At 38.0% G+C, this 27648-nt stretch overlaps 1 protein-coding gene across 1 annotated transcript in view; it reads right to left on the reverse strand.

The window, feature by feature from the left end:
- Nucleotides 1–2023: 2023 nt before the first annotated feature.
- Nucleotides 2024–27648, reverse strand: part of EXOC2 (exocyst complex component 2) — a 121728-nt gene continuing 96103 nt past the window's right edge. Inside the window, exons 23-27 of the mRNA XM_009279235.2 lie at nucleotides 13623–13678; nucleotides 10294–10416; nucleotides 7912–7973; nucleotides 6018–6077; nucleotides 2024–3759 (exon numbers count right to left, since the gene is read on the reverse strand). Coding sequence (XP_009277510.1) covers nucleotides 3666–3759; nucleotides 6018–6077; nucleotides 7912–7973; nucleotides 10294–10416; nucleotides 13623–13678 — 395 coding nt within the window. The 3' untranslated portion in view covers nucleotides 2024–3665. The remainder of the gene's footprint in view (nucleotides 3760–6017; nucleotides 6078–7911; nucleotides 7974–10293; nucleotides 10417–13622; nucleotides 13679–27648) is intronic.

Below are 27648 nucleotides of genomic sequence, written 5' to 3' on the forward strand. Positions count from 1 at the left end.
GCCAAGCCTCTCAAAAAAGGCTCTGGTTAGAAACGGAAAAAAAAAAAAAAAAAAAAAAAATCTCATTCAACAGAAAGTACCCTCTCTTCAGGGAGATGCAATAGCTTTGGCAAAAGTTGGGAGGCTGGACCTACTTTTACAAGCCAACAGTCACACGTCATCGCTGCAGCCAAAAGTGCCCCTACAAAGCACAACTCTGCAGCGCTCACAGCATGCGTTTCTCATTTCCTTCTCCATCGCCATACGGTGAAATTAAACTGGTTGGTTCAACAGAAAGTACCCTCTCTTCAGGGAGATGCAATAGCTTTGGCAAAAGTTGGGAGGCTGGACCTACTTTTACAAGCCAACAGTCACACGTCATCGCTGCAGCCAAAAGTGCCCCTACAAAGCACAACTCTGCAGCGCTCACAGCATGCGTTTCTCATTTCCTTCTCCATCGCCATACGGTGAAATTAAACTGGTTGGAGACCTGGGTCTTTTTATGCAGCTAGAGGAAGATGCAAGGGGTTTAGCCCATGGAATACAACTTCCCTGATCCTCAGAAGACAGGCACGTCTGCCCGACATTTGAAGGAGATCTTCTGAGCAAGTAGTTTCATGTCTATTCATATGCTTGAAATTCAGCACATGCATGAAACTCAGCAGGACTATGGTTCTTTTTGTATTTTTTTTAAACTAAGTGGCTTTTTAAAAGCTGTAGGAAGGTGTTTAATTTTGACAACGATGCACTATGAGCACACTTCATAAACATATTTTCTAAAGAATATCAATTAAAAAAAAATGTTTCATGCTACTTATTTGATTAACACCCAGGCACGTAATGAATTTTTCCCTATTTTTGCCATCATTTTACTGGGGGATTTAAATATTTTTTCTCTGTCCCCCCCTCCCATTACATTGATAAAGCTTTTTTAATTACTTTTATTTGCTTTTTATTACTTCTTTGCCTACCTCCTGAACTGCTCGTGACTATTCAAAATAAATGTTCAAAATACAATAATAGGAGAATGCCTCAACATCTCCAGAGGCTGAATATCTCAACACAGCATATTACGGTTGAATTTTCCTATAAGTCTTTACCTACTTTTAGCAAGATATATTTTACAGCCTTATTATTTCCTAAATTTTTCTCTTAAATGAGAAGTAAAGCTCTCCAGGTTTTTATTTCAATTTTTTTCCAGTCTGTATTGATTTTACATTTTTCTAGAGGTTCAAAGTTCATGTAATAATTAACTTTATTTTCTCTCGTACCGTTTTCAGTATTTACCTTTGCTTTAAATGTCAGAGCCTTTCACTTCTGTTACTTTGATTTCCTTGCTGCCTCTCTTTTCTCTGCAAGCCCTAACTGATTGTGTATTTTGGTGTGGTCTCCTCGTCTTCTTCCACTTCCAATTATTTTTTTTAAAGCTCATTGTATCTTTGCAAAAACACCTGTTCAAAAACCACACTGACCACTTCTTGGTTTTTTGTAATCTTCTTTTCAGAGGAACTGCAGCTTGCTGTACGTTGGCTGTGAAGCCTCGGCAGTCCCAACTCACCTTCCACGCAAAGGGATTCCAATACATCCTGTTGTGGCATGCTGCTCACTGCCTTCCTTAATTCCACCAAGTGGATTTATTGAAATCCAGTGCTCTGACTTGACTGCGAGCATTTATTTCATACCAGGTTGAATTCAAGTAATATTTTGATCCTTTACACATTATTCTCTTTTTTGCTGTCAGCTACATGTTCTGAAGTGTTACTTCAGAAAGGCAACTAAACACAAAACATCTGACTTCAGGTTTTAAAGACAAGCAACAAGCTGTTGCAACAGAAGATGAGTAAGAGAATGATATTATAATAAAGAGATGCCTGAACATATATTAATTCAGTACAGATGATAAAATAAGTTTTCAATACTTAGGCACATGTCCGATACAAAATGCATATGATACAAATGCAGACTGATAAAATTCACAAAGAAATCACATTTCTTGGAAAGCGAGGAATTCAAGAAGAGCTTATGACCATCTTTCTTAATATTTTATTATTCTGAAGCTAAATCCTTTACAGACTGAGCTAACTGGATGACTGTTTCAGTTAATACCAGCAGCTGAGACTATGACCAGCTTAGAATGGACAACATCTAACAAAACAACATTGCTCCAGGTGTTTAACAATTCTCCCCGAAAGCCAATAATGACATATATTTGAAGTTTCAAACTTCCATTCAACATGCTATTACTACTTACACACAATTTCTTTTTTTATGAGTAAATACACGTGCATCAAGCTGTTTCTTCAGTATTTCATATTACAGGAACTGTACGCTGTATTTTTAAAGCACGTAACTGAACTGGCAAGAGAAAACAGTTGACATTAAACATTGTTTGAAAACTCAGTGCACTGTTTCTGAAAAGTCCCACTCAAAAGGACTGTAAATACAGGAAGAATATATTATTACCACATTATTCACTTGCAAGTCATGGTTTCAGTTATAAAATTAAACCCACTCCTCACCCCCCAAAACAAGACCACTTTCTATTAGTTGCTCTCTTGTTATAGCTTCCTGCATCTTATATCAAGTCCCAAAATGAAAGTCAGTGTCAAATCTTCCCTGTTGGGAAGACGGTTCTTGATCTTTGTGTAACTGTATCTTAATGGCAGCAAAATTCTTTCCTCCTGAATCCCTATTCTCCTCCACGCAAATTCAATAACTGGTGGTGAAAAGAGGACTGACTAACAAGTGGGAAAAGGAAGACAGTGGTAGTAAGCCTGTAAAGCACAAGAAAAGACAAGAAGAGTAAGAAGGAAGCAGCAAAACCAATGACATATTGTGCTCCTCCTTACTTCTGACTGTGCGAGAGACTATTAACTATTCTACTCCTTAACACCAAAGAATATTACTTGAATGTTTTTTTAAAAAACTTCTACTAATCTTATAAACTCGGAGAGCTTTTCTGTTAATTGCCAATGAAAGGAGAGCTTATTTCAAATGTGAAGGTTATCATCAATATTCCAATAGAAGGGAGAAACAAAAGAGGCAGGAACATGTTTAATTAAAAAAGAAGCAAGAAAATAAAAGCCTCCCAAGAAACCAGACTTATGACCACTAAAACTGTAGATGATAACAGAAAAAAGGGTGATAATTTTTAAATGCAAAAGAATCAGTGTCCTTCTCCATGTTGTATCTGAACACTTATTAGTCAGCTGTACGTAGTAATGTTTATTACATACTTCTTAATACTTTACAGAAGTTGAGTCTTCCAGTCACTTACATCAGTATCACTCAACATCTAGAAAGTAATAGATTAATTTAAGGTGACATTTGCTAGAAATACATTTCAATGTATTTTTAACAAATGAAACTGAGATTGCAGCATGCTAATGAATAGTTCTTGATGAACATACAGCCAAGAAGAGTGTATGTAAACAAAATGGGCTTAATCCCCTCCACAGAATGAAATACAGTAGACAGAAAACCATTTTATCAAGGTATTTATGACCAGAAGTCTCACTCAGCAGGATACCCCATACCATCACTCAAAGAGTTGTATCTCACAATTTCTTTTTCAGTGAAATTCCTTTTGTTTTCTTCAGAGTCTTCAAAGGAATTGAAGAAGTACAGAAAAAATGGGTGTCGTTTAAGCATATTTGTCTTTTGAGTTGCCTGCGTTGTGTCGTTGTCTATGTTTTCACCATTGCTGATGAAGAAGCTTGAAAACAGGTCAGCTGCAAGTGCATGCTGCTTTTAAATTTGTTTAGTAACTCTTCTAGTAACCTGTAAAAGGAAAATAGTTACAACTTTGGCAGATTCTGAAAAGGGAACAATTACCGAAAGTTTTGGCTAGTCTGTCTGTGACTTCGAGTACATTGTCTGCTTAAATAAAGGGCCTAAAATTGGATCTATTCAAATGTCTGAATATTATAGATATTTAGAAGTATACCAAGTGTGTCAGGATGATCTGTGACCAGAGGAGGACTTAGCCACAGAGGTTTTATCAAGGTGATAAAATAGCCCTTTATATGGCTTTCCTTCCAGATAAAGATCATAATCTTGAGAGAAACATATTTGCAAAACACAGTGACAAAAGGACTGGTAGAGAGCATGATAAGGTAATTCTGTAAGGAAAATCCAGAAACTGTCAGACAATGTACCATAAAACCCGTATCCCTTATCCAGGCTATGGCTTTTCGTGTGTAGCTGACCTGCGAATATCAGTTCTCAAACTTGTCTTTGGAAGGTATTTCATGGATTTCTCTTAAGTATCATGGCTGAAAGATCAGAGATGGTATGACTGTTCTAGGAGAAACATTAATTCACTGGCAACCATGTGTTTTTGTCCTTTATAGATAACAAACTATGTATGAGTTCATTATGGAGCATAACAACGGTTCATTTACATTTACATAGTTGCCAAGAAGGTACTTGGTGCAGTGGATAATATTTATTATAATCTACAAACTACAGGTGTAGGACCAATGGTGTTGATGGCTCTGTTGTAGGAGATATTTATTGTAACAGTGGAGATGCATTATGAAGTTTTACAGTCTTGCCTGTGTGTTTTATTTTCCCCATATTCTAGGGAAGAATGTGTTCTCTGAACTTTTTGCTCTATTTCAAAAACAAGCTAGATAGGGCAGACATGTAGCACCTCAACTTTTTGGCAAGCTGTGATTATTGAACAGCCAGTAACAGAAGAAATTACGCTGTATGTTAAAAAACCCCAAACAAACCCAAGAACAACAACTTGAACCACAAAATCAGTATCTGCTTCCTCAGCAGGTCCTCTGGAAGATGACTATGGCCACATTCATCATTTAGTATCATAGTAATAACTGTGAATGAACAGAAATGAAGAGCTCTAAATCAATGCACAAATGTGTGTTATTTTACACATATTTGTGTAGATTACAATGAGCTGCCTGGAACGATGACAATTGTGGTGTAACGACCTGAGAAACAGAAAAGGTTTTGCACTGTCTAGGGCTTAGAACTGTGAGGCAGATGTAAAATTGATGCAGTTCTTGATTCTCATCTGTCCCATGAAGCTCAAATGCTTGTGACTAAGTGAAAAAAAAAATTCTACAGGTGTTTCGGAAAGTCTGAGTTGAAAGAACTCTCCTTACTCAAAACTGATTCCTATCTTTAATGAAGCATAAGAGCTAAGTAACGCAAGGAGGTATCTTTAGACTTCTTGTGGCTAGTGAGGAGTAGGTTTGAATAAATAGGCAGAGGACATCTGAAGAAGGCACAGTCCGCAGACCACGGGCTGCACAAACAGTCTCTTCATGTGTCTACAAAATATTCTAAATTGTGACTGTTAAGCGCAAACTGATTTGATGCAGTTCAGTTCCTGAAAGTACCATAATACCAATCTCAAGTTCAAAACACCTATACTTGCACTAATATACCCATTACAAATCCATCCTAGTTTTACCGTACTACTCTTTATTAAGCTATGCTTGTAAAACAGACTACCAAATACTAGGTTGGATGCAGCAAAGCAGCTTGGTTGTCAAAGGTTGCTCCGGTGGGGAAGGAGGAACCCAAACTCCTCCTCCTGATGTTAAGAAAGAACCACAGACCCTTCTTCTTTGTTTTCAAAATGAAACAGGCCAGTTTTGAGAGTTCCCCATATATCAGCTGGCAAAACCTTGGACTTTGTTCCTTGGCCATTTTTTTATTGCTGCTAAATTCAGTAAGACAAGACAACGGACCTCACAGAAACTTTAAGATAACAAGGAAGGCTAAAACAGACAGAAATTAGAAAACAAATACAAAGCTACATTGAACTGATAAGACTACGATGGGCAAGGATATGCCACAAAGCCATCGGCTCTTCTGTGTAATTTAATAGGCCATGATGAACAAGGACTTAGCTTATTCTTAACTCTGCCCAAAGAGGCTTCTGCTCTGTAATTCAGAAGGGTCAAATACAGTGAACGTTAACCCTCTTATGACAAAGTTCTGATACAAGAGTAAAAAGCAATGGCTTCAGAGACCAGAAAAGAGACAAGACAGTGCATTATACTCACTTTTTGTCAGTTCCACTTGAGAGCTGAGGCAAGGCTTCCAAAGCTTGCTTAAAGCTTGAGCTGCAAGGAAAACAAAAATACTCATAATCCACTGGTACAAGTCTCAGCATTCACAGTTTCTTTCTATAAATTCCATGGAGATATGCTGTATTTTATCCATTCTTATTTCAATAAATTAAGAAATATTAACTTGAGACCTGACATTCATGTGCAAATTGAACATAAAGTGGTCATGAGTTCAAGCAGGTCTCTTGACAATCCTAATGTGATGTATACCATACATCAACAGGAAATGTTAAATCAGCAGCTGATTTAAGACTGTGGTTGACATCCTGGACTCTTCAAGAATTACAGACAGTTGCCAGCCTGCCTTCTGCCTCAAACTAAGTGACCGTCAGAGTATGAAGCACAGATGAAACACTGACTTTGGCTTTCTGTGCTCAGTAGACAGGTCACTGCATTCTCCCCTACAGAAGGGGGCCTACAGAGAGAATTACAGTAGGTTTGCATTGAGGTAAGGTAGATTCATAGAATAATTTAGGTTGGAAGGGACCTCTGGAGGTCTTCAGGTCCAACCCTCCCTCTCAAAGTAGGGCCAACTTCGAGGTTAGAGGAGGTTTCTTGAAGCATTATCCAGTCAAGTTCTGAGTAACTCCAAAGATGGGGTTTCCACCCCTCTCTGGGCAACAGATGTGGAACAGAAGTGCAGGGAACGATGCAGGACCTGCACAGACAGGTACAATCTTGTCAGCAAAAGATTAATATGGTGACTTGTGGCAACTACTACTAGTGGCAAGTCCAGGAATAAAAAGGCATCTATGAAGCTCCAGTTTCCAGGGTTCACTGTGCTTTGCCCCTGTGCTGATTAGAGACAATACCACTTCCATTTTATCCAATTTGAGCCAGTGCCAAGTAGTTTTCATTTAGAGGTCTTCATCACTATCAGAGACCCAGAACAGGGAAGCAAGTCTTTTGAAACGGAATGCAGTGACACTATCTGTGACACTATGAAGACACATTAGGCCCTCAAGCCCTGCAAGGTCTCCTACAAAATGTTGATTAGGTAAGATGACCAAATTGCCATCTGCGTGAACATGTAATGCCAATCTTAACAGAAGCATAAGTAATTAAAATAATGAATGAACCTGCCCATAATCACCTAGAAATTTCAATCAATCAACTTTACTCAAAACTGCTGACAGCTATCATAATTTGTTTTTACGTGCCTTGACTGCATCAACCACTGATACTGCTAATGCTTTTCTTTCTCCCTTTATATTAATGTGTGAGTGTGTCCCACACTATTTATCTTTGGTCTTGCACCTCACTGAGAAATGATAAATTGCTGAAAGCCTTTTGAAGGCTTTCATTCTAAGAGACAGTGTGAAGCTGAATTCACTTTCCCTGATTAGGTGTGTGGAGAAGGAGTAGGGTATTGTACAAGCTTGTGGAGAGCCCTAATTCTCCACATCCGTATAAGGGGATCCTGCCAGTGTCTGGTTCTGTAGCGTCTCTGATGTGCCTGGCAGGTCCTTTGCCGTGTACTTTGAGATTGCTGTGAAAAACTGGATAAAACTGAGACATCTGCTTTAGTCTTGTTTTAGCATCATTCTCCTCAGCAGCTGTACTGCTGTTAAGAATTTTTACCTTTTTTTTTTTTGAGTGGCAAATACTAGTTTGTGTCTAAAAATTCAAGTTAAAAAAACAAGAAAAGAGTAATTCTTTCTTTCAACTGACAAAACCTTGCTAGTGATCTGTTTTTCGTATATTTACCTAGTATATCACATTCTATTTGAAGCAAAATTTCATAGTCCTTAATTTACATTATGTGCTTTTGCATGTTAACCAAGGATTCCATTACATTGAAAAAAATAGACACTACAGCACATCTTACTTGCTTTCAGGTGTTAGGTATATGGCCACGGTATCTCTCAATGCACAGATTTCAAGTCTTGCCTAAAGACAGAAATACAAACATTGAAACAATGACACAATGTCCTTTCATCAAGTGAATACCAGTATCCCAAAGCTTCATCTTTTTTAGAAGCAAATATTATTGCACACTGCAGTTGTAAGCAGCCTTGGCTTCTAACAGTTTGTTTCCTGTATTTTTGGTTGCCACGCTGCTATGTCAGGAGACTGCAAAAATGAACAATTTCATACTTCTGATTCAAGTCAAACTGTTTGTACGGTCACTATGTAGCAGTCTAAAAACATTGGCTTGTCTCTCAGTAACAGTAATAAATCTTCAATTCTGTTCCATCTCTTCTGTGCTGTGATAGAAAGATAGAAGGACGCTACCTTGTCTTTTTTTTTTTTTTTTTAAAAATTAAATACAGTGAGCTTAACTTCTCACAGCACAGCTTGGCCAAGGAGGAAGGAAACAAAAGAGTACAAGAATCTGTCAATACACGTTTTATTCTTGGTTTTCCTGTTGAATTTATTTTTTTTCCATCAGATGAGGAAGTAGAATGGTTGTCCTCTGCTTCTTGTCTGTCACCTGGTGGGCACACAAGCTTGGGGATTTTACTCCTGCACTGTACTGTGTGTCTAGGTATTGATTTTCACCTAGGCAAACTATTGTGGAGAATGAACTCAAAGATTAAACAAATTTCATAAATCACCCTTTAGCATTTGAAAAGCAATCATTATCGTGACTGGTTTTATATGAACTAGAAATATTCTGCATGTGATCAATACTTTAAGTAATTTCATTTAAAAATATGAAGTGAACTTCATCCAAATTCATATTCCATTCTTGTTCATCATAAAGATAAAGTTTAATCCAGTTAGCCATTGCAGAAACTGATCTACATTTAGACCCAACTAATATGACATTAATCTTCCAAAACAAAACTTATTATAATGCAACACAGACATCTAATTCGAGTTCTAATGAAAGGCTTTGGCTTTTAGTTCTTCCCCTCCTCTCTTCCCTAGGTAGGAAGCCAGTTGAGATTTATGCTTTTTTAGTACCAGAACTTTCTGGCACAAAATACAACATAGCCACCCCCCAATTTTATACTCATAAGAAATGCTCTTCTCACCACAGAATGTTTCACCTCTTTTTGTATGGTGCTCCAAGCTGAACAGCCTTGGATTTTTTGAAGTCCTGCACATAAAATTCCAGAGTCTTTCCTACATTTTAGGAGGGAGCAGTACCATGGGGAAGTGTCACATTCTCAAGTACCACAGCCTAAATAAACACGGTGGAAGGGCAAACCCTGAAAAACTGTGGGTCATGGGATGTGGGAATACAGATTCAGGCTTCTCTTCAGGAATGGATATTTTTTGATCAGTCAGACCAGGCTCAGATCACTCTCACACTGCTGCTGTCTGCCAGACAGGATTTTCTATGTTCAGAGGAACAGAAAATGACCATGAGTGACAAATTTGCAGAAGGGAGAGAAAATCCTTTCAGTTATGGGTTTAGGCAGCAAGTTCATATGGTGGGCTGTCTAGTCAAACAAAAATGATACACGGGTAGCTTTCTTGCTATTCATTGATTTGGTTTTAAATAGGCAGTCAATCTTATTTGGCTGCGATCTTCCTACATTAATTCTCTGTCCAACGCAATTACTACCAGCAACTGGAAAATAAGGCTTGCAATTGGATAACTATTTTCCCATCATAATGCAAGAATGCTGTCATGTACAATGAAAACTGGGAGTTTGCTCTTCTTGCCTGTTACAGCCATACCAATCATTGACTCAAAGGAACTTTTTAAAAAAGATTTTTTCTTGGAGTCCTGTAAAACTTATCCAATAGTAAGTACAACTACCAATCCAGCCATAAATGAAGAAGGCAGTATAAGAGTATCTGTTCTACCCATGCTGCAACAAAGTGCTAATGTAGAAATAGTATAACAGACAAGTGCAAAGACTTGCAAGATCCTACAGCATCATATTGTCAAAATTTTTAAATCTCAAAATACCACAAAATTGTTTTTTCTTTTAAAATAATTTTTTGATGACAGGCCAAGGACAGTATTTAACGACATTTCAAACAGATACCATTACGATGCTTTTTATCTCATAGGATACAGGTAACCTTCTGTGCACTCAGACACAAAGACAACACTAAAATATAATCAAACCCAAGAACCAGTATCCCAAAGGGTATTCATCCATAAATCTGAAATAGGTTGTATACTAATCCCTTTTATCGCATTGCTTTCACTGCTACAATAAATCCAACAAATACACAGATTATACGTGTGTCTGTTATTCTCAGTTTTCTAGATTCAGATGTTGGACAGTACAAAGTATTCAGGTACCTGTAAAGCTCCATTTTTGCTGAAGGATGAGACACACTGCATCAGTCGACTCAGTTCTTCAGAGACTGCTTCTACAACCCTTGACATTACCCGAGGAACTAAGTCTTTGGAAATGGTAAACACCTGATTTTTACAAAAGAAGAATCATGAGCATAATACCTATATTAACAGAAATATTTTCTACGGTAACATTTCGGTAAAAAGCATTAAACACTTTCAAAGGACCACTTCATTTTTATCAATGGACAAAAAAATTTCAAAGCAACTGGAATACGAAGGATTTCTTTTGATGCTTGTCCTGCGCTGTGACAAATCACCTCTGTTAATAGCAATGTTAGCTATATGATATGTGATAATGACAACTTTCTTGCAATGCCTAAAAGCAGCTAGACTTCAAAATACGTGCTCTCGGCTGATGGATGCAGGGAGTCAGGTGGTTGTATAGACTGCTGTTTTGTAGATAGCATCTTTAATTCAGGGTTGTGCAACTGACTGACCCAATTACACATTCAGCCACTTTCTACCCATGTACTTTGCTATTTCTTCTAGAATCCTTTATATTTGACCACTGCCAAACAGCTAGTGTCTTTATGCTCTGTGGCAGAGATAAGCCTTTGAAAGGGTTTGAGAGCATGGCAGTGTAATGGATTTTCACTTAGATTCTTCCACCGCTGCCATTTATTAGTTCCCTGGCAAAAACATCACACCTTACTGTTTTTTCCATGCATCAAGACCATCTTTTTAACTGCTTATTTGTACAACTTTTTAAAGTGATACTTGGATCCTCCATTTGAGGTTCAGAATAGCAACTGCAACACAACACCACCACAAAATTAAACATTAGATCTATGCCTGAAGGAAAGCATGAAGAAACCAATCTTCCTTAAAGGGAGCTTTAAGGAAGCGAGAAATTGTTGGTGAATTAAAAATAAATAAAAAAGTATGATTTTTCTACACAAAATTGGGGAAAATGCAGGCCAAGAGGTTGGAATATAGGAGGAAGTGAGATTATAGGTTAGACAGACCAAACTTGTGTCAAGACTTAGAGGTGATGATAAAGCTGCACTAAAACTGCATAGGGCTGGGGGAGAAAATGACACAAGGAACTGAAGATGATGTGACTGGAGTGGTGCAAGAAGGAAGATGAACTGTATACACTTTTTAAACACTTCTCCCCCCCCCCCCCCCCCCCGGCCCCGATTTCTGCTTGAAAATGATCTAAAAAAATTAAGTAGTGGAATGATTTTTTGCTAGAATACCTTTGCTTTATGTGAAGTTGAGATCTCATGTCTGACAAGGAAGTGTAGTAATTGACAGAAGATATTCATACACGTGTGTAAAAGTAAATTAAGGGGGGGGGGGAGAATGCAAGATTCCTACAGTTTTCAGTGATTTAAGAAATGAATTATGTATCAGGGATCCCATCAAGCTGACTGCTCCAAAAGGCAGGTCTACACCATAGGTTAAGTACACCGACCACATATATGTCAGCTATCAACTGTTATCATTGCCAATTCAAACATGTAGGCTGTTTTAACTGTTTTGACCCACAAAAGCTAAGTGAGTGACATACTTAGCCGTATGGTAAGAAAAAAACCCACCAGTAACAACTGGAGAAGGGGTCATCTTATTTAGCAGCAAATATTGCTGAGCAATTCAACACAAACGTACCAGGAACACGCCCAAAAATCTTCTACTGAGAAGAGAGTATTTGTGCCCACAATGAGCACTCTTGAAGTTACTATACAGAATCCAGGAAAAAAAATTCTCAGCAATGGTGAATCATCACAAATTTGCAATAAGAAGCCCTTAGTTTGATTTCAGTTAAATTTGAATTCACAGGTAGAGAAACAATTTTTTTCTACTTCAGTCCATGCTCGCTGTTCAGCTGATGGTTAATTTTTGCTGTTTCAAACTACAGAAACTTGCAGCCTTGCTAACTAAAATTAAATCTGACCCAGCTTACAGAATTTCACCAGAAAACAGTGGAAATGGGAGTTTCATCTTGACACACGTTTTCATATTTCTGTAATATTTCACATCTAGAAATTTATGAGGCAACACTATTTGGGCCAAAATCAGTATCGGTCTCAATGAAGTCAGCAAGGCAGTGCACCTTTCTGCTGAAGCATTTTAACGAGTATGCATGTATACAGGATTAGCTCAATAAGTCACAAATGCCTTTGAATTTTTTAAAGCAAAACCTCTCATTTTCATTTTTATTAATTTCCACTACACTGAAAAACAACATTGAAAATGAATGTCATGTTGGTATATATTTTTGGTGTTGCTTATTCCCTTATTCAGAAGCATTTTGTAAAATCAGCAATGCTTCTGTGAAAACTGCTGTAAGTAAATACTGAAACTGAACCAAAAATATTGCAAGCGGTATTTAAAGTTTCTGAAAATATTTTAATTTATATGGACCCTTGTAATTTAAGGAGGAATAAAATAAACAAAAACCTCAAGTGACTCTCATCAGTTTTTAATTAGATGGAAAAGGAAGAGCACCTATACTTGTGGTCCTATACTTGTGGTATTTTGAAAGTTAAGAGTGATACTACTACCAATGCTTATACCAGGAGCAATAGTAATCTGGTAACACTCTTGACGATTAGAAGGAAGGAGTATGTAGAACAGAGGCTGTCATTTAAAGGACTACAGAAAATTCCTGCATATTATCACAAAAGGCCAAATAACTGCAGCTCTGCAAGCATATTATTTTAAGAATAATGTTTTAATTTTAATATGCACTGCCTATCATAAGCCATTACCTACCCAAGTATTTAAAACACAATTTGTGCTGTACAGAGGCTATAAAACTTTCTGGGTTTAGGTTTCCACTTTTTATCCTATGTACAAGAATGATATATATTGCTTTTCACTTCGAGTGGCATATGTTGAACATTTCTTCCAAAGTGAAGCACAAGCTCATTTTCATATGTTGTGGAAAATAAAGTTAATCAGAGAAAGTGAGCATCATATCTATCTATGTATCTCTCTCTCTCTATATGTATTTAATCTGCATGAAAAGAGAAGAATTGAGCTTTAGACTTTGGCTTTCCTCTTCATCAGATAGTGGAAACAAAAAGGTGTAATGGAGTGTTACTGAGGATAAACAGGAACTGTTCATCTCCTTCTGCCCTTAAAAAAGTTAGCGATTGCATAGTTGGTTGGCTGAACCTAACCCAAAGCACTTACATCTATAATGCAGACACTTCAACAGAGCTACAATTTTCAGGGGTGATGAAAGCCAGGATTTACCAAGCAAAATACACTGAAATTATTCATATGAATGTAAGCACGAAACAATCTGAAGTTTTTCTCACCTCTGCATGCACAGCAATGATATTCACTAATGCTTCTTTCAAATAGTTTCTGACACCTGAAACAAAACAAACAAGATAATTAATTACTTTCTTTCTGATGTCTCAACAAAGCCATAATATTCTACTGTTCAGTACTGTACTTTTTCTTTTCATTCTTTTACTAGCACTTTTGCAATCAGAGGCAGGAAGAGAAAGTTCCATAGCCACACCACCAGTCTATTTCCTTTTTCAAATCAAATGGAGAAAGGCACATTTCCTTACAGCAAAAGGTTAAAAAAGCCAGCAGGTTCCTGTTTCAGTATTCTTCTTCTCTGACAACCCCGTTTCACCAACTTTGCAATTGAATAAAAACCTAGCATTATTAAAAAATAAATTTTGGATGTCTTGCTAGAATGCACATACCATGGCACAGAACATGCACTACAGCTCGGTAAGTTCTAAAGAAACAGATAAGACGAGGGTTTCTGTTTGTACAACAGTCTTCAAGAAGATCTTACTACTTTATCAGCTTCTCTGACTGTAAATTATTATTACAGATAGAAATAGCAAGGACTCTTGTTTCTCTGAAAGCAGTTCAGAAGATATTACTCATGGCAGTTTATAGGAGATGTCATGCCTTAGTAGAAATTTCCTTGTGGGGAGGGTGGAGAAGTCAAATAAGCATTTTTATTTACCAAGCATATGAAATGCTTGTCAATTGATATTAAAGAGGAAATTCTAAACAGAAGCACATCCAGTAGGGTATGCTTTAGTTAGGACAGGCTCTTAGTCCCCTGCGCTGCTGTAATTCTGGAGTAACTTCCTAGACCTGGACTCCAGTTGTGTAAGATCTAAAACAGGCAAAAATCTAAAATTGCCCCATTTGCTTTTCTGGGCACTTCACTTTGTAGGCAAAGGTAAATTAGAAAGCATTTAACTCATCAAAGTATGCATAAATGTTGGAAGTGCAACACAAAGTAATGAGAGGGGGCTACCGATCCACATGACCTCAACTTCTGATTTCAATTATTCTAGCGTGAATCAGAGAAAGTGCAATGACCCCATCACTCCCTTCGGTATATTCAATCGACAGTAAAAGATCAGAATCATGGACAAAGGCTGGTGAGACCACACAGCTCAGAGATCACAATGTGATTAAGGCTGCTGTTATAAAAATTACAAAGTGAGCCTTTAATCAGTTCATCTTACTTGCTCCACCTTTCCTCAGATAACACCGATGCAGCAACTTAATCCTACTACGAAAAACAGCTTTAAAGGGAGTTACGCAAGATCAACAAAATGAGTTATTCTACGGGAGAAGAGAGTCATGTCTTACAACTGCCATCTCAGTTGTGCTCATTTTTTTAACCACGGGTCCCACAAGTTGCCTCAAGATCTAAAAAGGAGGCACTTACTCTTTCTTACTTAGAAAATTATGGACAAACATTTTATAAGAGTAGGACGAAAGGATGACAGGACCCCCTGTTGCATGAGGTGCGAACACTTTCATTGCCTGCGTCTACACTGTGCAACGTGATGCAGCCTGGAGTTTAGAGGAGGGTGCTTCCTGGAGGGCATCATGGGTCTCCTGTTGGAAACGAGGGTGCTTGGGGGAAGGCAGAAGGAAAGATGTTGAACAGTGACTCTTGTTCCAAGGTGCAATCAGGATGCAGCTGAGCTCTGCACCCAGGCCCGTGTATCAAGACAGTCTCTGTTTCAAAAGTTCGTAGCAAAGAGGCAAGCGTCAAAGAAGATTTCACTGCTCTCACTAAAAGCAGTTCAGTTTCTGAACATACAAGAGAATCGATACCTTTTTAGAAGGAATGTTCTATTTTCGCTCTGGAAGAGATGCAAATAACTGAAAAAGGTAAAGAAGAATACCAGCTTTTCCTCACACATTCCAAAACATCTCTAATGCCTTTTATAGCTAGCTTTAGTCTTGTCCTTGAAAAATCTCACTGTTTCCATTTAAACTAAATCAAGGACAAGTCAAACAGCATAGTATACTAGGTTGCAAGCTTATAATTTCTCGTTATAGTAGTGATTTTTTACGTCAAGGAAGGAAGGGAGGGAGGAATAGAGCAATACCAGAAATTTTATGAAACTGACTTTTTTTTCTCCTCCCCTGTAACCTGCAAAACAAAGTAAGAATGCCTCACACCACTACTTGAACCACACCAAAAGATCACAGGTATGTGTGGAAATGCAACACCCCCTTCCTTTTTCCTCTTCTACTGTTTTCCTTCTTCTACTTCACTCTGCCCCAGTTTAAATCCTCTGCAGGCTTCATAGCACAGAGGACAAAATTTGTATCACATCCCACAAGCAAATACAACCTGACCAGGCACCGAACAGTGGTATGCAAATCACATCAAGAGGTACAGGGTGAATTTGGGAGCTGGTTTGCAGTTAATCTCAGGGTGCAAAGTGTTGATTTTGGTCTGCAAACCCATGCGGTATTCAGCTTTCGGCTGCCTACCGGCCTCATCTTGTGACAGTAGGATCTTTCATGTGGAAACTGTGTGTTTTTACTTTTGCACAAATGCCGCGCAAGATTAAGACTCTGATGGTCTCCCTTCTCTATGGATACCTGAGCACTGCTAGAGCATGTTCATTAGTCAATCAAAATTTCACTCATGAACTAAGCAGCATTTCTTTGCCCCAACTGATTGTTCTCTAATGAAGCATCTCACTCAAGCCCTGGTGCAGCTGGGGAGCCATAATGGAAGTACAGAGAGGAGGCTGCTATGTCAAGCAGAGAGGGCAGGTGTGTGTCCTGCAGAGAGGAGGCCAGCTGGCTGAGCTGAGAAGTGGTGTTATCAAGGAGGCGAGTGAAAAGCTGGAATGTATAGAGACCAAAGCAGGTGGGTTGTGTAAGAGGGTGAGGTGGTTCCAAGGAAGAATCCTTGTTTCTCACCCATCCCACCTAAGCTCCCGAGGTAGCGTGCCTCTTCTCATGCGTTCACGCAACTTGGCTCAAGATAGGAGCTGCTAATTCTGTCTGCTGCTGCTGAGAGAACCCAAATTAAACAACTTTTGACTGTGCTAGTAAAAGTTGCCTGTCAACTATGTCTGTGGAAACCTTCCCTAACATATTTCTTAAAGAGTCAGTCACTGAGTTACTGTAACCAGGTACTGTTAATTTCTACAAGCATGAAATACTTATGTCAGCAACATTAGCACCAGGTGTTAAATACCATTGTCTGGTGGTGCACAGCTAAGAGATAAAATGGTCATTTGTGTCTTCTAATGAAGAATTCAGAATGAATTGACTAAATGGAATTGAGATGGAACCTATGGTAAAAATGAAGTGACAGTAGCTTAGTATCGCATATTGCTAGCCCATCCCAGCTGTATGGCAAAATTGTTAACTTCAACCTCAGCGAAAGGGCACAAGCAGACATATTTTATCTTGCATCCTTGTACCACATACAAGGACAAATGGGTGAACTGAGAGCTTAAAGGAGATTATTTCTTGCAATCCCAGTAGCACTAATTAGGTGTTCCTGACCTTTCATAGCGGGTCCAGTCCTGCTATGACTGCAGGATCAGGGGGCTCAGCACAAGCTCAAGTATTTCCTCAGTTTCTTAGACAGGTTTTGCAATTTAAGAGCAGATAATTCAGCACAAACTGTTCAAAGCTATGCAGTTTAGAGACAGTCCGTGTATATGAAACTGTAGTTGCCTTAATTGCAGCATCTAATAGTCTAAAAGACCTTGTCTTGGTAAGCTAAACAAACCAAAGATGGAAAGAAAATGCAACTGCACTCCAAAAATGCCAGTAAGTGGAACCAGACAGGGGGAGAACGGAGAACTAGCTAAGCTGAAGAACAATAGTGGCACAAGAAAGGAAGGTATAAATGAATTGACCATCAGTAAACTTAGGCTGGAAATTAAAGGTAACTGTGTAACAGGTTTGCTCTGACTATGCTATTAAACATGCGGTGTTGTGACAACCATTGCTGTCAGGGAGTCAGTTTCCTATCATGAATAGAGCGCAAGTAAAAAGGGTATTTCCCCCCAGCCCTTCTTTTTTTCTTATTTGTGAAGGATTTTCATTTTTGCATGTGGAGACAAAGCCAAACATATCTGAATGTCAGGACCTGCAGGCATAGTTAACAACTGTACTATATTTTGAAAAATTACAATTAAAAAATATCCAGTTTCTGTTTTATATCACTGCACTGTTTGTGGCAGGCTTTGTTGAAGCAAAGTATTACTTTTCTGGAGTATGATTTGCTGGAAATACAAGCAGTGGCATCCAACTGTGAATTTGTTGTGAAATTCATTTAAAAATGAAAAAATTCTGTCTAGAATAGAATTTTTGTGCAGCTTTCTCTACAACTGTTCAGCAGCCCACGCAATTACAGTTTTTGGGACACCATGCTGCCAGTCCTATTATACAGCACTGAAAGCTAATGCACCACGTAACCGTAGGTTGCACCTATTAGGCTAATCAAGTGAAACATAACATTCTTAAGTCTAAAATACCTCTTATTTAGCATATTGAAGCACAAATACAATGCCTTTCCATAGCTTCTGACAGAAATGTGTTAAAGAAAGCCTCAACAAACCCTTGCAATTTCTCTCAGGAAAGTGTTATTATTCTGTTACAGCATAAATGCATTCCACTCCCACTCTATTCTTAACACCGAAGACTCTGACTTGCTGGAATTCTAGCTGCCAGTAACAAAGCCCCAGTACTGCTCTAAAGAAAAATGGATGGGAAGACTTAAGGCATAAAAATGAAGGACAGTTTCAGCCATCAACTATCACAATGGCTGACAGAAACTTTAAAATAGCACCTTCCAATTTTGGGCCCTCCACTGTACTTTTTACTGGTGAAACATCTAACAAGATTATCCATTAAATTTAATCTCCAGTTTACATAACTTTTTTTTTTTAAACAAACTAAATCTGTCAGAAAGTCTACATTTAAAGGCAATTTTAACAATACCATAAAGCTGTAGCAAGGATGACTGTGTGAACTATGGGAAAAGCGGAAGGGAAAAAGATTTGTGGTTCTGAGGAGTAACAGAAACTAAACTTCTAGCTTGCCAATGCAGGAGTCTTCAGATGGCGTAGTGCTACCAGTTGTCCCACATGTAGTTCTCAGAGCTACGTTTCCCCCAAGTACTTAGATGACAGCATTCTACTATGAAACCTCCAAAGTGACTGAATAAGCAAAGCAAAAGCTGGAACTGCAATACCATATGTGTAATTTTAAGACAAAAGAGGCTACAAAAACTTGCATGAACAAAGAGAGCAAGAGTTGCACACACAGTAAAACTGAACTCATCAGGATGCCACTTCTGTGCCAGAAGCCAACCCAGGTCTTCAAATGTTCCCAGTCCTTCTAGAGTAACTTGATAGAGAGGATATGAGCATCAAACATTTTTACACCTTTCGCAGACTCAAGAGTTCAAAGAATGAACTGAAGTTCAGCTAGGACAACTGAAACACAGGAAATTTTAACCCAGGCAGCTTGGGTTCGATGTACTTTAACTCTTGTGAGATTGGAACCTCATTTGAGATGGATAACTGGGAAGCTAACCTTGCTGCTGCCTCTCGCTGAACAAGCCTTTCAGCTTGCCTGTTGTGCAAAAAGGAGGAGGGGAAGATAAAAGCACATAACTGTTCAGAAAAAGTAGGTGGTGTCAGCAGGTACCTCTGCTCATCGGCAGTAAACCACACCAGACATGAGGATGAGAGGCTATGAAGCGTCAAAAGAAAAAAAGTTCTGAGGCAAATTCACAGTCAAATAAAAATTGGGCAGGAATATTAAAAGCTGCTGCTCTTCTGTGGAAGAGTTAGAAAAGCCATCCATAGGAAGTTCTACAGTTTGACAGCTGTCACTCAGTTCTGGCTTCCCCCCCGAAAAGCAAAGAAAGAGGATTCACCAAAAAGGAACAAATGGTTCTTTGTATGTTGACCAAGCTACCAGTCCTGTTTCAAGACTGAGTTGACTGACTTATTAGAAACCTAAGCTCTGAGGGACTGAAACAGAAATGAGTCTCGGGTAGGCACAGAGCCACCAATTTAGGAAACAACAGAGAGCATTCTGGCCTCTGTAGGAGGCCAGTACTTGCATGGGCAAGCAGCTGCTGCTGGTGGTAGCAGTGTTTCTTAGTGCCTCTGAAAAGAGAGCACTAAATTTGTTGGCCTTGAGGCTTGAACATGACTTGGTAGAGCTAGGAAAATTGATGCCTGAAATTTCAAGTTTTAAACTCATCCAATTGTAGGCAATATTTTTACAATTTATTGTTCTGTGTGGTGAATTATGCCAGTAACAGTCAATCAGTCTGAAAACTTTTTTTTGCCTGATGACTTTTTAATAAAAACTTTCCTCAAAAATAACAACAAACAGAATTTGGTGATCCAAAGAGATTAATATTTTTCATACCTAGCTGCACAGTACTGATACTTGACTGTTCCTGGACGTTTTATTTGTTTATGCTGATAAAGAATTTAGGAATAATAACCCATAAAGGAGGATGAATGGAAAAAAATTATGATTTCAACTGCTCTGTTCTAAGGAAGGCACCTGCTTTTTAAATTATTTGATACAGATTCTTTACAATTACATTACACCCATTGCCAGATTTAACTGAATCGATATTGGAAACGTTCATCTCCAAGCTTCAGATATATAGTACCAAACTTTACAGCAAGTGACACACAAAGTGTTTTGAACTGTATGTCAGTTAAGCTCCTGCAGGTCTTCTCTAAGTTTTTAATCTGCTATATGAAACTGCTGGAAAAAAAACCTGCACACATCTACTGCAAGTCGTTAATCAGTGCTGTGTAGTGCACATTAAAAAAGAAACTAATGAATGGTATCCACAAAGCCATGTAACTTCTTTAAACAGTCTGATTTTAACTGTTGAATTTCCTCTAGGTTCTGGCTACATCACAGCTGAAGAGAGAGCAATATTTAACAACTGCTTTAACTACAATTATTCTAGCATGATTTCCAGTGTGGTCAGGACATTTTTTCCTCCATGAAGCTCATGTTACAAAAGCAGTACTATAGGCTAGCTGTGGGATGGCAGCCTATTATTTGTATTTCTGCAGCTCTTGGAAAGGCAGACTGTGCTATGCAGTACACCAAGCGAGCACCGTCCTGCCCTGTACAGTCTGCTTGGGGATTTCAAGGTTAGATGGATGCCTCCTGACAAGCCAAGTTGCCCGACTGCCCGACACATACCACAGAATTTCACTTTTCAATCTAACCTAACCCGTAACTTCCGACTAAAATCAAGTAATCTCTTTTTGAAAACTAAAAATACAAACAGGTAAGACAGAATGGGTGGGAGGGGAAAGAGGCACTAAAAAGTGAAACATTGTCTGAGGTCGCAGCAGGTCAGCAGAGTAGTCAGCGCTGTCTGCATACAGAGCTTGCTAGAAGAAATAAATAAATAAATAAATAAATCTGCATAGACATGCCTTGGTACACAATTTTCAATTTGAGATCTACAGAATAGCTCTAGGCTTCCTATACCTATGGATGACTGCCTGACACCTCCCAAAGCATGACGAAGCTCTATCAACTACATTATCCCCAAGAAATGAACAAGAGGCAGCACAGACTAAAACTGAAAATTAAATTATTTTTAGTACGCAGCATTCCAAATAACATGATTTATAATATACCTTATATGCAAAATATTTCAGAGACTTAGGCTACAGAACTATGAAGTATGTATAGCAAAAATTGTTTTACATTATGTTGGTATTATGAAGCTATTTGGAACAAATGTATTTATCCAGGATGACATGAAAGAAGAAGGTGGCATCTGCTACCCATGCGGACCAAGAGCATGCCTGAGGCTACATGAAACGCATTTGAATCAAGGTGGTGTCCCCCAAAACTATTTAGAAATCTAACATTTATAATCAGGGAAAATTTAAGGTGATTGACAGTCTAATTCAAACGTAGGTATTAACTGAAATAATTAAAATTCCATTCTGAATAAAAACTTTGTATGTTTCTAGAACAAACTATATTTGGCTCATTAGAAAATGCCCTACATTATTTAATGTTTCTGAAAAATAATTTTAAAAAGCTAGCCACTATTTCCAATTACTACAGCGAAGGCAATATCTCATTTAGAAAATAGTGTTTTAATTTCCAAGAAGCCTATACCTTTCAAGATAGTCTCCTAACTGTGGAATAGACAGAAACCTAACTTGTTTGCAGACACAAGCCTTTCATGAACTACAGCACTGGTACATGAGTATGTCATGCTATTTTACCGAAGTGTCCCCACCCACACAGTGATATCATCTAACCTGACACCCCGCAGATGTTTCAAAAAAAAAAAAAAACACGTTAAAAAAAAAAAGTAGAGATGTGACTTGGAATTTCCCCATGGACATAACAAAGCAGTTCACCTCTACTCTTCACAATAGCACGCAGGTTTCTCCCTTCAAAGACTGTTGATAGGAAATCAGCTTCAAATACCGGTACTACCAGTGGTCTGTTTTCTAAATTAAGGTAGCTAGACAAGCCTGTTTGTTTCTTCCTAATTACTAAAAATGTATTTGCTATCACGCTTTGTTGTTTGCACTGGATAAAAACTTTTTTAGAAAACTGTTTGTAGGATGCTAAGAGCAGAACACTTATATCCGGCAGTAGCTCTCAAAAATAGAACTCCTCCACTAGGTCGTAATCTTTACCACCACTTAAGCTGCTTTATTTATTTATTAAATTCCCTCCTCATTTTGACTCACAAAGCATTTTCAAATTGATTTTTAAAAAAGCTAATAATTAGTAGCTGTCAAAACCCAAATAACGAGCAGTGTGAAGAATGGCTTTCACTTAGTTATTGCTTCTGCTTTGCCCAAAGAAATATGGACACCACCTCTTAGAGAATTAAATGGACATCATCATGTTCAGTAAATTCCTTACTTCACAGTAAGATTTAAGCAGTCTGATTAATAACACTATTTTTACTACCTCCAAACATGATTATACGTATTTAAAAAAAAATATGTGCATAGTATATTAACAAATAAACATGGCCCCATGTAAAAGGGTAAAGGGTAAAGTCGGAGGAAAGTAACTCCTTAAAACTAATCTAGAACTGAACATGCAATTACAGCGTTCACAGACTTTTATGGCTTCATATGATACACTTGAACCAACTGAAATGTCATACAACTGCTCCAACGTTATTAAAGCAGAAAAAACCCACTTACAGACAGTGACTCCAGAACCTCATTTGAATTTAACCAAGAATGTAAAACTTTTCTCTAGGCCGCTTCCTGCTATTGCTGGAAACATTCCCTCCTTTAAACGGAGATGGATTTCAAGGTACTGTACTTAGTGTTGTTTTGAGAGTACATTCAGAAGAAAATGTGAACGTGTAGGCAAACTGGAAACTCTCTGGAGAGATTACCCACTTGTTTAACCACATTTCCTGTTTTTTAACCCGTTTGTCCTAAGTCAGTCCTTAGACTACTGACAAAAATAGATACAAGTGTGCTATAAATAGCTCATTGGCAGGTCTTTCTTGGTAAAACTGAAAATGTTTTGATAAATCTATTGTTCTTACTAGCTCCATACTAATTAAACTGTGAATCAGATTAATGTTTCCCTGAAATTCTTCTCTGTATAGCTCATGGTAATTGTAAGTATACAGCACCTTAGGAATCAGAGAAAAAGTCATAAGAAGTAATAGCGACCTAAAAAATAGCTATCGATAATTGAAATTTAATGAAGAAATTACTGGTAATCTATCTGGGAAAGTGCTTTTACAAAGCGCAGTTCTGAAGCAAGGGAGGACAGAGCCTGATTGGTGAGAGTACAGAACCTAGCTAATATTTAGAACCTAGCTAAATATTTTGAGATCTGAAGGCCAGAGTGCTACATCTTTGAATTAGTTGCCTTGCTCTTATTTTCAGCCATGACACTGAATGTCACTTGAAGGACTTGACACAAGTAGCCACAAAACTACTTTCCAAAAACATTAAACATGAAGGCTTTCAAGACTTACGTTACTTGTAGTTTTTGAACTATTTTAATTCAAGCAATAGAAATTATGTCATGATGTTCAAAGAACCTGAAAGTTTCTGTGTTTCAGCTGGCTTGGAGTAGCAAGAGCTCTAAAGACTGCCAGTACTGTGATTAATACTTTTGTCTATGCATGAATGTCAGTCTACAAGAGGAGAACACCAAAAGAGAATAATACTGATTCTGTGCCCTTGTGCATAGCCCAAACTAAGATGTCTTTAAAAAAGAAGCTGCTGAGGCTGTTTTCAACTTTCTGCTACTCCATCAAACCTGCCAGAAGGATCTGAGGGACAGCTGAAGAAGTCTGCAATCCAAATATTTGCTGCTTCCTGATCCTTACCACACACATTAAAATCCACTGCTTCTTGGGACAGAATGTAATCAGCTTTATCATTAAGAAGATAAGAAGCAAAACCTGTAAAGGCCAAAGAACACAACAGGAAATGCGAAGCCTAATAGTGCTTCACTTGGGAAGAAGAGATGTTTGCTAGCATCTAATACTTAAAAGATGTGCAGGTAGCTGAAGGCCAGTTTGATATGCATGCATTTTACCAGGAGAGTTTTGTTAAGAGATGGATTTACTTTCATTTCTTCCATCAAACACAGTAACAGAAAGCGTAAAGGACCTTTTACCAACCCAGACCTGAAGGTCATGGCAAAGGATGCTGCATACCATACTGAGAATTGAACCATAAAGACTCTCAAATTACTTGAATTATGGCAGAATAAGCCAAATTTCAACCTGTTAATCTGTTAACAAGAAATGTAAATGGCAAAAGGAAAAAAACAAAACCCCTCTAAATCAAACCAAAAGCCTATATGCTAATGTAAAAAACCACCTACTTCGGAGCTTACGGCCATCCATACCTCTTCATCTAAGCGTACACAGGTATTATCAGCTCACCCAGATCACCACTTGTAAACAAATGCATCAATGACCCCTAGCTGAGCCCAGTACTTGAGATATATGACCCATAGAAACTTGCCTTTTTGTTGTTGTCACTTAAGTATTAACAACATTGTCTGGCACAGTTACAGCCATTAAGCAGTGCTCTACATGCACATCAGTGTGTGGCTGTAACCCATGAACGCAAACTTGAGACAGAATAAGAACACAAAATTTCGCAGCCAACAGTGTGCTGCCCTACACATTTAGCAGCACTTAAAAAAAAAATCTTACCGTTTCTACTTCAGCATTAACAGTGTTGGAGCTGTTGAGTCTTTTTTTTTTTTTTTGATTGAATTTAAGTGGCTATATATGTTTGACTTCAGGGGAATCCCAACAGTATCAAATAATCACAACTCTCAGATATTTAAAGTAGCTGGTTTGAGGTAGATGAAAAAAAATTGCACTGGGGAAAAGACATTTCACCCAACTACAACATAATACATACTATCCAAAACAAAACCATTGTTCTCCCTGAGTGGGAAAAACAGATTCTGCAGAATGAAATTTATGTGCGAGATTCTTAGATGTAACAAACCCTCTTTCTTGACTTGAAAATTAATACATCTAAGCACGCCTCAGTACTACCTGAACTTTTTCTACCAGCAATCCATTAGCTGTAGGATGGCTTCCTAAGCAAATACTGCTTCATTCTCACCACGGAAAATTTCTTAAATTTGTTAAAAATTCCCTCCTTCTGCCCCCCATCATTTTCAGCATATAATAGTCCTAGCATTATGTATATAAGTTCTATTATCACTAAGTTTCCACAAATAACAACTTTAATGCTGAAGGATTTTCTTTTGATAAAGCAGAGAGTGTTAATAACTAACATGTAAGGTGTTGAAAAATCAACAGGTCACACGTCCCTGGTATGACTAGGTTCCCACTGATTTTAGCAGTTTGTAAGGCAGGACTGAGATCCTTGTGTGTATATCCAGGATATTTGGCAGAGTGGGAACCTAATGGCTGTTTTTTGGCTGCAGAACATTCTTGTTTCCAGTGCGTGTGAGCAAGAGAAACACCGAGGCAAGACACAACATTGCACGTAAGAGGGGACAGATTGCTTAGTATATATAAAAATATTTTATATATATTGGACATATTTTCAAAAAAGCCATCTGCATCAACAGTTTTCTCACGAAATGAAGCTAGAGCACGCTGACCAAGAAACTGCTCTGCTGCTTAAAAGCTCTGGGTTTTTTTTTCAGATTTCAGAAACTGTGGAAAAGAGCAGCTGGTGGGTGGTGGACATACTAGAGTATCATCATCTTGTAAAACTAGTACCTACGTTCTTCTGAAGCCTAGTACTCATATAGTTTCCAGTACTGTTTGTCATTTACCTAAAGTATTCCAAATTCTTCACAAGTGAGCCACTTAGGAAAAAAGAAACAAATTGTACCCCTTCACAATTTTGACATAGACTTCCAAAAGCCTGAGTGTGATAACTCATCATATTTGGTGATCCTTGCCAATCCCAGGCACATCTCTCACTTTACAGATGCGCAGGTTAATAATGCCCAGTCACACGTCCAGTGGTGTCAGCGGGGATCGAAGTCAGCAACACAGACTAACCCCTTCACACTGCCCCCAGATACCCCAATACAGGAGGATTTCTGTAATGGCAAGAAGCACAAATTTTAAAAGATTTGTTTCACAGATAAAAGAGGGTAGCTATATGCGCTGCAAAGATACAGAATGACCAATTCAATGGGAAAAGCAAGTCACTTCTTTAATTGTAAGGTATACTAAAAATCAACATCTCTATCAAAACTAAGAACAGTTGAATCCAAAAGTCTCAAGCAATATTTCCTTTCATTAACACAAACCAAGCATAGTCTGCAAGAATACTCATTTATTTCTTTCAAACACATCATTTTTAAGGCACCCTGAAGGTGTCCTTTCATGATTTTATAAAACCTAAAATTATGAAAACCTTTCAAAACACAGGCTCACTCAGGAAACTGTGTGTTCTTCTCATAATTCCTGAAGTCACTGGTACTGTAATAATAGCCTGTCATATGCAAAATGACAGCAATTTCATAAATGAAGAATGGGCTTAGAGATATACTATGTTTATGAATTTACTGTGGTTGTCACTCAAATATTATTATTATAAGAAATGAGAAAACTGAAGCCAACCGATCCAAGAGAGACCAATTTCACAAAGAAAGTATTTGGAACAATACAGACAGTAATAATTTTAGTGTCCAGTTACGTCCTGCATCTGTCTAACCTTCAAGCTACAAAAAAATACTTAACCAGTGAAACACATCCTGCATTTATTACAGTGACTTAAGACAGATATACGTTGGTAAGTAAAAGAAAAGGCTAACATGGCAAAAGGAAGTAGAGTATGGACTTTTAAAAAGAGATTTTTTTTTTCTTTTTAAGAAACTTTAAAAGCGGTGCTTTGAGCAGAAAGATTACTAGCACAATAAGATAAACGATTTTCTTGTCTTTTACGATGTAGTTTTGTTAGTACAATGATTTTTTTTTTAAGTTGCTATTTCTATTGAATTATATCAGAAGTACAATGGTAAGCAGGCTGCACAGATATAATATAAAAAATGCAATACTTTTGGAACCTGATTCTGCAAAGGTCTGTGAATGTTCTTAACTCAAAAAATGCAAGCAGGCACCACACCGAAAGAAACCACAGGACTGGCTGTTAATATTTTTACATACTTTCTTCCAAATTGCTTTGTGTACCATTTGTGGATAGACAGAATTTTTATTTGTCCTTAGTAACTAAATTCAGCAAATTAGCAACCAAATCAAAGCCAGGGTATTAGCTTACAGGCAAACACTAACAGGTAGCAGTATTTTGTAGGCATGGTGAAAGTATCAAGTCATGGGAAAGATCTGACCGAAGAAGGGGACCTTGGTTACAGATGCGGTGGATTCCTTGGAAGACGTAGTAGGAGGTCATGCTCTGCTTCATTTCACCAAATTCTCAAATTTGAGTTCTATGGTAAAATCTAGTTTCTTTTTCACAGACTTGGTAACTTGCAATGACCTTGAAGAAGTAGTCATCATTTTGACTTTCAGCCAGTCCTTACTTCTACCAATGTACACATTTAAAA

Source organism: Aptenodytes forsteri, unplaced genomic scaffold, assembly GCF_000699145.1.
Source record: "Aptenodytes forsteri isolate BGI_AS27 unplaced genomic scaffold, ASM69914v1 Scaffold81, whole genome shotgun sequence".
Taxonomy (NCBI): Eukaryota; Metazoa; Chordata; class Aves; order Sphenisciformes; family Spheniscidae; genus Aptenodytes; species Aptenodytes forsteri.